The 13851-nt window shown below is 37.1% G+C and overlaps 1 protein-coding gene across 1 annotated transcript; it reads right to left on the reverse strand.

Annotated features, from left to right (window-relative positions):
• Positions 1–275: 275 nt before the first annotated feature.
• On the reverse strand, positions 276–1328 carry MC2R (melanocortin 2 receptor). Its single transcript, XM_058691710.1, has one exon. It carries the CDS (start codon positions 1308–1310, stop codon positions 417–419), a length of 894 nt encoding a protein of 297 aa, XP_058547693.1. The 5' UTR covers positions 1311–1328; the 3' UTR covers positions 276–416.
• Positions 1329–13851: the final 12523 nt, after the last annotated feature.

A 13851-nucleotide genomic window follows, 5' to 3' on the forward strand; every position in this document is an offset into this window, starting at 1 on the left:
ACTTACAAAGATATTGCAGCTTGTGCCCTGAGTATTTGTCCTTGTACTTTAACTTCTAGAAATTGATTACAATGGTCTCCAGGCCGGAAAGGCCACCCCAGAAACAGACTTGATAGATAGCTATAGAAGAACAAGTTTTTGCCTTAGTGCAAAGCTCTCAAATTTGTACTACTGTCTGTGCTTTGTATTCTGTACCTCTTTTTAATACATTATTTTATCTCCTTAGTTATAAAAGTTGTACTTACAAGACTTCACATAGGGTTAAGCTATTATAAACACTAGTCTGTGGGATAATCCTCATGCACATTAGGGAAGGAAAGGACAGTTGGGAAGCATTAGCATTTGTTGGTATGTCATGTTATTCTGTCCCTTGACAATATTATCTCCATGGCTCCTAAAATCAGGGACCAATAATTCTACCAGCACTTGCTACAGAGGATCATCTTTTTAAATGCATCCCTGAGCTCTTGGCTCCGGAAGGCATATATAAAGGGGTCAATGACTGCATTGCACATGATCAACATGCCATTCACCTGGAAGAGAGACATGTAGCAGGCACAGTAAGGGTTATTTGGGCAAAACGTCATTAACAGGATGTGAAGGACAAAGGGGGCCCAACAGAAGATGAATACCCCAAGTAGGATGGTCAGTGTGATGGCCCCTTTCATGTTGGCTCTGGGAAGGGTCAAGATCTTCCTGGCATGGGACCGAGCAAGCAAAAACATGTGCACATAGAGGCACAGGATAAAGACCAACATCAGAGGAAATAGCGATGTGAAGGTGATCACTGTGGGGATGTGATGGGAGAAGATCACCATGGTAATGGCGCTGCCTGTGCAGCTCACCCAGATGACCATCAGGACGACAATGGCACGGCGCATGGTCACAATGCTGTGGTACTGTAGAGCATGGAAGATTGTGAGGTAGCGGTCAACAGCTATCACAGACAGGCTGAAAATGGAGCCAAGGAGGGAGAGGATGAACAGGGAGTCGATGATGTCATCTGCTGTGGTTTCAAAATTACCACGAGGCTTGAGATAACCCATGTTTCTGAACATGATCAGGATATTTTCCAGGATCTTATATAGGCTGCCTAACATATCAGAAATGGCCAAGCTGCAAATGAAAAAGTACATGGGTGACTGGAGATTCTTATTCTTCATCACAGCCAGAAGGACCATCAGATTTTCCAAAACTCCGATGATGGATATTGTGAAAAATATCTCTTCTGGCAAAACCACATGAGGGCAGTCTGAATTATTTCTTGTTGTATCATTGGTGTTTTCATATAGATTGATAATATGCTTCATTTCTCCTGCTAGTGGTTAAGACAGGGGTGTTACTTGGACTAGACAGAAAACTTGACTGATTCTTCAGAATCTTTTCTTCTTTGTAGTACTTGTTGGAGGTACAAGGTAAAACCACCTGACCACCTAAAGAATATACAGCAACATTAGTTGCAAAATACTCTACAAGGTAAAAACTGAGTCACATTTTCTTTCAGAAAGCTCTATTGTTTCAACGAAATACGATGGTGTAGTAATTTTAAAAAAGCAATTTACTGGACCTTCATATTAACTTCTCTATGAAAAAAATCTTTAGTGGAATTTTAAACCCAGAGATAAAAATAATCATCCTTTGTCATCTGTCCTTTCCATTCCCCACCTTTCTCATGAGTCCAACTGTGTGTGAGAAAAATTAAAATAAGAAAATAAGTAAAAAAAAATGAAAGCCATGTGTAGAAACAGGAAAGCACATAACTACCCTTCTTTGATTTGGAGGTAGTGGCTGGATTCAATGAACTAATGAGATGTTTAGGTTCTTTCTATTCCACTGTTTGTCTTTCTGGGTCACTGCCTGACCCTACAACTTATGGGGTAATGGCAAGAGTATTGATGTGTCATCCCCAAAACTGACTATGAAATATGTGTTATTACTTCCGTTTCAAAGGTAGAACTCACAGGAGTGGTAGTTCTAGAGACTCCCAATATTTTCAAGGTGTTGGAATTGAATTATGACAGCAGAAGGGTTCAATTTCCCTTAATTAGAAAGGGCTGAGTAGATAGATGATAGTTGAATGATTTTGAGAAGTCTGCTTCTGGTGAGAGCTTGTGGAATTTTTACTAATTTAGTTTTCAGATAGTTGGACACAGGTAGTTTTATGAAATGTATAAAATTTGCCTTCACCGAGATGATGGTTTTAAAGGTCACAGATTCTTTATACTTTTCCCCTCAAGAAGTGGAGCTTAATTCCCCTTCACTTGAGTGTGTGGGAAGCCACCTGCCATATTGTAAGGTTGTCCTGGGGAGAGTAAATCTAGGAGTGTAGCATTTGATCAAAAATCTGCAAGGCACACATTACTATATTACAGAAGATTTCTCCTGGAAAGGAATTAATTTCCTTACAACGGACTGAAGTCATAGGTCATGTATTAAGGTGGAAGTTTATGAATTAGGTAAGTCAATGTTAAGAAAGATGTGGAGCGGCAGTTGGTAGCAACTGATAGGATTCTGCCTAGGCTGATCAATTTGTCTCTGTTTGCCTAGGGCTGAGAGGCAAGTATCAGGCTTCTCCCTTAGCCCCAGGCAAACCAACATGATTAGTCACTCTAGTTCCACCTACTTAGGTCCAGGGAAGTCTGTAAGTTGTCAGTGTGCACTCATGTGTCCACACGTGTTCAGGAGGATGGGGCGAATAATGGTTAATTTTATGTGTCAACTTGACTGGGCCCTATATTAGGTCAAACATTATTCTTGGTGTGTCTGTGAAGGTGTTTTGGGGTGAGATTTAACACTTCAATCAGTATATTGATTAAAGCAAGTTGCCTTCTCCACCAGGCCTAATTCAATCTGTTGAAGGGCTGAGTAGAATAAAAAGCCTCCAATGAGTAAGGGGGAGCTCCTTCTACCTGCTGCTGAGATGGGCATTGGTCTTTTCCCACCTCTGGACACAAACAGGAACATCAGCTCTTGGGTCTTGAGGCTGCAGCCTTCCTGATGGAATTATACCATTGGCTTTCCTGGGCCTTCAGTGTGTGGACTGAAGATCTTGAAACTTCTCAGCATTGATAATAGTGTGAGCCTATTTCTTATAACTTATCCCTTCATATCATCTATCTATCTATCTATCATCCACCTATTGTCTATCTATCTATCTCTCTATCATCTACCTATTATCTATCTAGCTATCATCATCATCATTATTATCTATTATGTATTATCTATCTATCTATCTATCTATCTATCATCTTCTGTTGGTTCTGGTTCTCTGGAGAACCAAATAATACAGGGCTCAAGACTGTCCAGCATGAACCACCTATGGAGATGCTGTCTGGAAACAGATTCCTGTCTTCTACTTGAGTTAATTAAATGTGATCAGACTTGGTGTGTGTGTGTGTGTGTGTGTGTGTGTGTATGTATTAAAGTGTTGTTGATATACAATATTATATTAGTCCCAGATGTACAACATAGTGATTCAACATTTAGATACATTCAGAGCAATTACCACAATAAATCTAGCTATTGTACAAGGTTGTTACGTATTACTGAGTATATTCCCTATGCTGTACATTGTATCCTCATGTTTTGTTTATTTTATGATTGAAAGTTTGTACCTTTTAGTCTCTTTTCCCTATTTTACCCATCTTCCTCTTCTCCTCTGTCAACCACCAAATTATTCTCTGTATCTGTTTTGTCTGTTTTTTAGATTCTACATATAAGTGAAATCATACAGCATTTGTCTTCCTTGTCTTGTTTAGCATAATGCCCTCTATGTCCATCCATTTTGTCACAGATATCAAGATTTCATTCTTTTTTATGGCTGAGCAATATTCATGTGTGTTTGTGTGTGTGCATGTGTGTGCACATGCACCACATTTTTATCCATTGATCTATTGATGGACACTTAGATTGCTTTCATATCTTGGCCATTGTAAATAATGCTGCAATGAACATATGAACGTAGGGATGCATGAATCTTTTCAAATTACTGTTTTCATTTTCTTCATATAAATACTGAGAGTGGAATTGCTTGATCATATGGTAATACTATTTTTAATTTTTTGAGGAAACTCCATAATGTTTTCCATAGTGGCTGCACCATTTTGTATTCCCATCCACAGTTCAGGAGGGTTCCTTTTTCTTCACATCCTTGCTAACATTTGTTGTTTCTTGTCTTTTTGATACGGCCATTCTGTGAGATGTGAAATGATATTTCATTGTGGTTTTGATTTGCATTTTTCTGATGATTAGTGATGTTGAACACCTTTTCATGTGTCTGTTGACCACCTGTATGTCTTCTTTGGAAAAATGTCTATTCAGGTCCTGTGCCTACTTTTTAATTGGATTGTTTGCTTTTTCATATTGAGTTATGTGAATTCTTTATACATTTTGGATACTAATGCTTTATTGGTTATATCATTTGCAAATATCTTGCAAATGGGTTGCAAATAGGTTGCCTTTTCATTTTGTTGATGATTTCCCTTGCTGTGCAAAAGCCTTTTAGTTTGATGTAGTTCCATTTATTTATTGTTGCTTTTTTGCCCTAACCTGAGGAGACAGATCCAAAAAAATATTGTTCAGACCAATATCCAAGAGCTCACTGCCTATATTTTCTTCTGATAGTTTTATGGTTTCTAGTGTTACACATAAGTCTTTAAATTATTTTTTATTTTTGTAAATGGTATAAAAAAGTGGTCTAGTTTCATTCTTTTACATGTAGCTGTCGAGTGTTCCTAACACCATTTATTAAAGAGACTATAATTTTCCCATTATATATTCTTGCCTCCTTTGTCAAAGATTAATTGACCATGTAAGTCTGTGTTTATTTCTGGACTCTGTTCTGTGTTCCATTGATCTGTGTGTCTGCTTCTGTGTCAGTACCATAGCGTTTTGATTACTATAACTTTGTAATATAGTGAAATCAGAAAGCAGGATGCTTTCAGCTTTGTTCTTTCTCCATGTTGCTTTGGCTATGTGGGGTCTTTCATATTTCCTTACAGATTTTAGGATTCTTTGTTCCAGTTCTGTGAAAACTGCCATTGGTATTTTGATAGGGATTTTATTGAGCTTGTAAATTGCTTTAAATAATATAGACATTTTCACAATATTAATTCTTCTAATCCATGAGCATGGTATATTTGGTATATTCTTTCATCAACTTTTCAAAGTTTTCAGAATATGTTTTTTATCTCCTTGGTTAAATTTATTCCTAGGTATTTTTTGATGCAATTGTGAATGATATTGTTTTCTTAATGTCTCTTTCAGATAGTTTATAAGTGTATAGAAATGCCACCGATTTATGTATACTAATTTTATACCCTGAAACATTACTGAATTAATTTATTCTATTTTTTTTTTGTGTGGAGACTTTAGTGTTTGTCATCTGCAAATATTGAAAGTTTTAGTAATTTTTTTTTCAGTTTGGATGTCTTTTATTTCTATTCTTCTCTCATTGCTGTAACTGGACTTCTCAATACTATGTTCAATAAAAGTGGCATAACTGGGCATTCTTGTCTTTTGATATCTGATCTTAGAGGAGAAACTTTCAGCTTTTTGCCGTTGAATATCACATCCACTGTGGGTTTCTCATATATGGCCTTTAATATGTTGAGGTGCATTTTCTCTCTCCTTTGTTGAGAGTTTTATCATAAATGAATATTGAATTTGATAAGATGTTTTTTATGCATCTATTGAGACGATCATACAATTTTTATCTTTCTTTTTGCTAATATGGTATATCATGTTGGCTGATTCGTGGATGTTGAGCCATCCTTGAATCCTTGGAATAAATCCCATTTGTTCATGGTGTATGATCCTTTTAATGTATAGTTTAAGTTGGTTTGCAAATATTTTGTTGAGGATTTCTGAATCAATTTCATCAGAGATATTGGCCTGTAATTTTCTTTCTTTGTGATATCTTTGGTTTTGTTATCAGGATAATTCTGGTTCTATAGAATGAGTTTGGAAGCATTCTTTCCTCTTCAATTATTTGGAATAGTTTGAGAAGAATACGTATTAATTCTACTTTAAATGTTTGGTAGAATTCATCTGTGTAAACTGTTTTGTTTTTTGGGAGGATATTTTTTTAATTACTGATTCTATTTCATCACTAGTAATCATTCTGTTCATTTTTCTATTTCTTCTTGATTCAGTTTTGGAAGACTGTATGTTTCTAGGCATATGTCCATTTCTTCTAGGTTATCTCATTTGTTGGCATATAACTATTCATAGTAGTCTCTTATGATCCTTAGCATTTTTGTGCTATCAGTTGTAATGTCTCCTTTTTTGTTTCTGGTTTTGAGTCCTCTATTTTTCCTTTATGAGTATGGCTAAAATTTATCAATTGTGTTTGTCTTTTCAAAGAACCAGAACTTAGTTTTATTATTTCCTTCCTTCTACTAACTTTGGGTTTTATTTTATTTTATTTTTCTAGTTTCCTTAGGTGTAGGGTTAGACTATTTATTTCGTATTTTTCTTGTTTCCTTTTTTAATGTTTTTATTTATTTGAGAGAGAGAGAGCAAGCAAGCAGGAGAGGGGCAGAGAGACAAGAGAGAGAGAGAGGGAGACACAGAATCTGAAGCAGACTCCAGTCTCTGAGCTGTCAACACAGGGCTTGATGTGGGGCTTGAACCCACAAGCCATGAGATCATTACCTGAGCTGAAGTCAGATGCTCAACCGACTGAGCCACCCAGGCGCCCCTTCTTGTTTCTTGATGTAGGCCTGTATTACTATAAACTTCCTTTTGCTGTATCTCCTACATTTTGGACTGCTGTGTTTCCATTTTCAACTGCCTCAAGGTATTTTTTGATTTCCTCTTTGAAATTTTCATTGACCCATTGGTTATTTAGTAGTGTGTTGTTTAGCCTCCATGTGTTTGTTTTCTTCTTGTAATTGATTTCTAGTTTCATACCATTTTGGTAAAAAACTATGCTTTATATGATTTCAAACTTCTTAAATTTACTGGGACCTGTTTTGTGGCCTAACATGTGGTCTATTCTGGAAAATGTCCTATGTGCACTTGAAAAAAAAATGTGTATTCTGCTACTTTTAGATGGAATGCTGTGTGTATATTAAGTCCACCTGGTCTAACGGGTTGTTTAAAGCCAATGTTTCCTTATTGATTTTCTGCCTGGATTATTTACCTCTTGATGTAAGCAGGGTGTTAAAGTCACCTATTATTGTATTGCTGTCAGTTTCTCCCTTTATGTCTGTTAATATTTGCTTTATTTATTTAGGTGTGCCTATGCTGAGTACATAGATATTTACAAGTATTATATCCACTTGTTGGATTGATCCCTTTATGTAAAGCCTTTCTTTGTCTCTGGTTAGAGTCTTTGGTTTAAAGTCTATTTTATCTGATATATGTACTGCTACCACAGCTTGCTTTCTGTTTCAATTTGCATAGATGTTTTCCATCCCTTCACTTTCAATCTCTGTGTGTCTTTAGATCTGGAGTGACTCTCCTGTAGGCAGTATACATAGATATTGTTTTGTTTATCCATTCAGTCACCCTATGTTTTCTGATTGGAGCATTTAGTCCATTTACATTTAAAGTAAGTATTGATAGATGTGTACTTTTTACAATATGTTGGTTGTTTCCAGGTTGTTTGTAGTTCTTCTCTGTTCTTTTCTTCTGCTCTCTTCTGTCGTGATTTGGTGACTCTCCTTAGTGTTGTTTGTATTCCTTTCTCTTTGCTTTTTATGTATCTATTATAGATATTCAGTTTGTGGTTCCCATGAGGTTCATATATAATATCCTATCTATTATCTATCTATCTATCTATCTATCTATCATATATCTATAGCAGTCTATTTTAAGTTGATGGTTGCTTAAGTTCAAGTGCATTCTAAAAGCACTACATTTTAATCCCTCCTCATTTTATGTTTTTGATGTCATATTTTACATCTTATTATTTTTCTATGCCTGACTAATTATTGTAGATCTAGATGATCGTACTACTTTTCTCCTTTAACCTACACACCAGCTATGTAGGTGGCTGATCTGCTACACTTCCTTTATGTTTACTTTTACCTGTGAAATTTTTTTCTTTTATAATTTTATTATTTCTAGTTATGGCCTTTTCTGTTTAAAAAAGTCAATTTAACATTTTTTATAAGGCTGGTTTGGTGGTGATAAAATTCTTTAGCCTTTTCTTGTCTGGAAAACTATTTATCTTTCAATTCTGAGTGATAACTTTTGTTGTAGAGTATTCTTTGTTGTAAATCTTTTCATTTCACCACTTAGAATGTATCATGTTACTTCATTCTGGTCTGCAAACTTTCTGCCTAAAAGTCAACTTATAGTCTTATGGGGACTACTTTGTATGTAACTAGGTGTTTTTCTCTTGCTGCTTTTAAGATTCTCTCTTTAACTGTTGACATTTTGATTATAATGTGTCTTCGTGTAGTTTCCTTTGGGTTCATTTTCCTTAGGAATTTCTGTCATTCCTGCACTTTGATGTCTGTTTCCATCATCAGTTTCCTTTACTTCTTTTTCTGAGGTTTTGTCTTTCCTTTCATTTGGAACATATTCCTTTCTTTCCTTATTTTGCCTAATTCTTTGTTCATTTCTATGTATCAGGTAGATCAGTTATGACTGATCAGTTATGATTCCTGGTCTTAAAGGAGTAAACTTATGCAGAAGGTGCCTTGTGGAGCTCAGTAATTCAAATCCCTCTGGTTATTTGAGCCAGTTGCTCTATAACTAACCCTTGTGTGGTCTGTGTGTACCCTCTTAATGTGGCTGGGTCACAATTGGTGCACACTCACTGGTGTGTGGGGCTGTCCCCTGGCATGGCTGCCTGCAATGTCTGGGTGTGGTTGCTACAAGCATGCTTGTAAACAGGGATGGCCTTTGGCTCTTCTGGTTTGAATGCTGTGGGTGCACTGGTGGGTCGGATAGACATCTGGTGTAGCTTGCTATGAAATGTGACTGAGACTTTTCTAGGCATTCTGGTGTTCAGTGTTTGCTTCCTTGGTTGGGGGTGCTTGAAGGAGCTCAGTTGTTCACTGAAGGTACTTGCTGGACTGGTAGGGCAGGGAACTGCTTGGAAGAAGCTCTGATGTTGTCTGAGGGCATCTGCCAAGTATGGTGGGGTTGTGAACCACGTGGAATGGGCTCTGGTGCAGGCTGAGGCTGTCTGCCAAGAGTGGCTGGGCAGTGAACCATTTGGCAGGGGCCTAGACCCAGCAGATCGGTTAGACAGGGCAAATCCACAGGGGAATTCTGGGTCAAGATGAGCAGAGCTAGTACAGCAGATGTCAGTGGTAGGGCAGCTAGAAAAAAATGAATGCCCGCCAGTGCTTCTGTCCCTGGGGAATGTTATAACAGATCCTCACTCCTGTGGCACAAGCCCTAAAATTAGTCAGTGGATCTCCATGTATGATCCAGGTGTTTTTCAAACTGCTGTCTCTGTGCTGGGTCTCAGAGCAAGTGAGATCATGGGCATGCCACTTAATAGTGAGATCTGGATATCCTACTGCTTTCTGGGTTTCTAAGAGATAAGCCCCATGTTTTCAAAGCCAGATGTTATGGAGGCTCACCTTCCCAGTTCAAGTCCCCTAAACTGTGGAGCCCAATGTGGAGTCCCAACTCCTTGCTCTTCAAGCAAAGCCTCTACAGTTCTGATATCCTTCCTGCTTGCAGACCACCATGCTGGGTGTGTGGATACTGACTGAACCATATATCTGCTCCTCCTAGCAACCTCAATGTGGCTTTTTCTTTATATCCTTAGTTGTGTATGATCTGTTCTGCTAGTCTTCAGTTTGTTCTCAGAGATAGTTGTTCTCTATATAGATTAGATTTTGGTGTGTCTGTGGGAGGAGGTGAGCACAAGATCTTCCTACTTCCCCATCTTGATCCCGCCCTCAGAGACTATTTAATCAGATTTAGTATACATTTTCAATATGGAATGAATTTGATGGTAGAACTGATAAAGAAAAAAAAAGAAATGTTGAAAGAGATTCTGGCACTTCTTAGGAAGAGGTGGTTCTGAAACTCAGCTTCAATCAATATGCTGCTGCCAATCTTATATCTGAGAAGAGTACTGAATTTGAATAGAAACCTGACTTTGAAATAGTGTAGTCCAGGGAGCCACCTTGAACAGGCCATGAATCAGCCACTGTTCCTGTGAATTCATGAATTGCTGCCAATCTGGTTGGTAGGGTCTACAAGTGGTGTGCAACCCTATTTTTTTAAAAAAAAATATTTAAATTCCAGTTAGTTCACATACAGTGTAATATTAGTTTCAGGTGTACAATATAGTGATTCAACCATTCCATACATCACCAGGATCAAATTGGCTTCCATACAACACCCAGTGTTCATCCCAACAAGTGCCCTTCTCAATGCCCATCACCCATTTTCCCCTCCACCCCACACACATCAATACTCAGTTTGTTCTCTGTATTTAAGTCTCTTATGATTTGCCTCACTCCCTTTCTGTTTGTAACTTTTTTCCCATTTCCCCTCCCCCATGGTCTTCTGTTGAGTTTTTCAAAATCCACATAAAAGTGAAAACATATGGTATCTGTCTTTCTCTGACTAACTTATTTCACTTAGCATAATACCCTCCAGTTCCATTCACATTGCTGCAAATGGCCAGATTTAATTCTTTCTCATTGCCAAGTAGTATTCCATTGTATATATAAACCACATCTTTCTTTATCCATTCGTCAGTTGATAGACATTTAGGCTCTTTACATAATTTTACTATTATTGAAAGTGCTGCTATAAACATTGGGGTACAAGTGCCCTATACGTCAGCACTCCTGTATCCCTTGGTTAAATTCCTAGCAGTGCTGTTACTAGGTCATAGGATAGTTTTATTTTTAATTTTTTGAGGAATCTCCACACTGTTTTTCAGAGCGGCTACACCAGTTTGCATTCCCACCAGCAGTACAAGAGGGCTCCTGTTTCTCCACATCTTCACCAGCATCTATAGTCTCTTGATTTCTTCTATTAACCACTGCAACTAGTGTGAGGTGCTATCTCAGCGTGGTTTTGATTTGTATTTCCCTGATGATGAGTGACATTGAACATCTTTTCATGTGTCTGTTGGCCACCTGGATGTCTTCTTTGGGAATGTGTCTATTCATGTCTTCTGCCCATTTATTCATTGGATTATTTGTTTTTCGAATGTGGATTTTGGTGAGTTCTTTATGGATTTTGGATACTAGCCCTTTATCTGATATGTGATTTGCAAATATCTTTTCCCATTCCGTTGGGTGCCTTTTAGTTTTGTTGACTGTTTTCTTTGCAGTGCAGAAGCTTTGTATCTTGATGAGTTCCCAATAGTTCATTTTTGCTTTTAATTCCCTTGCCTTTGGAGTTGTGTCGAGTAAGAAATTGCTGCAGCTGAGGTCAAAGAGGTGTTGCCTGCTTTCTCCTCTAGGGTTCTGATGCTTTCCCACCTCACATTTAGGTTTTTCATCCATTTTGAGTTTATTTTTGTGTATGGTATAAGAACGTGGTCTAGTTTCATTCTTCTGCATGTTGTTGTCTAGTTCTCCCACCACCATGTGCCAAAGAGACTGTCTTTTTTCCAGTGGATACTCTTTCCTGCTTTGTCAAAGATTAGTTGGCCATACATTTTTGGATCCAATTCTAGGTTCTCTATTCTATTCCATTAGTCTATGTGTCTGTTTTTGTGTCAATACCATACTGCCTTGATGATTACAGCTTTGTGGTAGAGGCTAAAGTCTGGGATGGTGATGCCTCCCACTTTGGTTTTATTCTGCAATATTACTTTGACTATTCAGGGTCTTTTGTGGTTCCATACAAATTTTGGGATTGCTTGTTCTAGCTTCAAGAAGAATTCTGGTGCAATTTTGATTGGGATTGCACTGAATGTGTAGATTGCTTTGGGTAGTATTGACATTTTAATAATATTTATTCTTCCAATCCATGAGCATGGAATGTTTTTCCATTTCTTTGTGTCTTCTTCAATTTCCTTCATAAGCTTTCTATAGTTTTCAGCATACATATCTTTTACATCTTTGGCTAGGTTTATTCCTAGGTATTTTATGATTCTTGGTGCAATTGTAAATGGGATCAGTTTATTGATTTCTCTTTCTGTTGCTTCATTATTGGTGTATAAAATACAACCGATTCCTGTGCATTGATTTTGTAGCCTGCGACTTTGCTGAATTCATGTATCAGTTCTAGCAATCTTTTGGTGGAGTCTTTCAGGTTTTCCATGTAGAGTATCATGTCGTCTGTGAAAAGTGAAAGTTTGACTTCTTCTTTGCCAATTTTGATGCCTTTGATTTCCTTTTGTTGTCTGATTGCTGATGCTAGGACTTCCAACACTATGTTAAACAACAATGATGCAAGTGGACATCCCTGTCGTGTTCCTGATTTCAGGAGAAAAGCTCTCAGTTTTTCCCCATTGAGGATGACATTCGCTGTGGGCTTTTCATAAATGGCTTTTATGATGTTTAAGTATGTCCCTTCTATCCCAACTTTCTTGAGCGTTTTTATTAAGAAATGATGCTGTATTTTGTCAAATGCTTTTTCTGCATCTATTGACAGGATCATATCCTTTCTTTTATTAATGTGCTGTATCACATTGATTGATTTGCAAATACTGAACCATCTCTGCAGCACAGGAATGAATCCCACTTGATCATGGTGAATAATTCTTTTTATATGTTGTTGAATTTGATTTCCTAGTATCTTGTTGAAAATTTTTGCATCCATTCATCAGGGATATTGGCCTGCAGTTTTCTTCTTTTTTTTTCTTCTTTTTTCTTTCTTTTTTTTTTTTTCTGGGTCTTTGTCTGCTTTGGGAATCAAAGTAACACTGGCTTCATAGAATGAGTCCAGAGTTTTCTTTCCATTTCTATTTTTTGGAACAGCTTGAGAAGGATAGGTATTAACTCTGCTTTAAATGCCTGGTAGAATTCCCCAGGGAGACCATCTGGTCCAGGACTCTTATTTATTGGGAAATGTTTGATAACTGATTCAATTTCTTCACTGGTTATGGGTCTGTTCAAGTTTTCTATTTCTTCCCGTTTGAGTTTTGGTAGTGTGTGGGTGTTTAGGAGTTTGTCCATTTCTTCCAGGTTGTCCAATTTGTTGGAATACATTTTTTTCATAGTATTTCTTAATAATTGCTTATATTTCTGAGGGATTGGTTGTAATAAATCCATTTTTTTTGTGATTTTATCTATTTGGGTTCTCTCTCTTTTCTTTTTGAGAAGCCTGGCTAGAGGTTTATGAATTTTGTTTATTTAAAAAAAAAAAAAACTAACCCTTAGTTTCATTTATCTGTTCTACTATTTTTCTTGGTTTCTATATTGTTTATTTCTGCTCTGATCTTTATTATTTCTCTTCTTCTGCTGTTTTTTTTTTTCTGTGCTGCTTCTATTTCCTTTAGGTGTGCTGTTAGATTTTGTGTTTGTGATTTTTCTTGTTTCTTGAGATAGGCCTGGATTGCAATGTATTTTCTTCTTAAGACTGCCTTTGCAGCATCCTAAAGGGTTTGGAGTGTTGTGTTTTAATTTTCATTTGTTTCCATATATTTTTTAATTTCTTATTTAATTGTCTTGTTGACCCATTCATTCTTTAGTACGATGTTCTTAACTTCCATGATTTGGAGGCTTTCCAAACTTTTTCCTGAGGTTGATTTCAAGTTTCATAGCATTGTGAAATGAAAGTGTGCATGGTATGATCCCAATTCTTTTATAGTTATAGAGGGCTGTTTTGTGACCTGGTATGTGATTTATCTTGGAGAATGTTCCATGTGCACTCGAAAAGAAAGTATATTCTGTTGCTTTAGTATGTAAAATTCTAAATCTACTTGTCAAGTGAATCTGGACTAGTGTATCCTTCAGGGACATTGTTTCT

This window comes from Neofelis nebulosa, chromosome 11 (assembly GCF_028018385.1).
Source record: "Neofelis nebulosa isolate mNeoNeb1 chromosome 11, mNeoNeb1.pri, whole genome shotgun sequence".
Taxonomy (NCBI): Eukaryota; Metazoa; Chordata; class Mammalia; order Carnivora; family Felidae; genus Neofelis; species Neofelis nebulosa.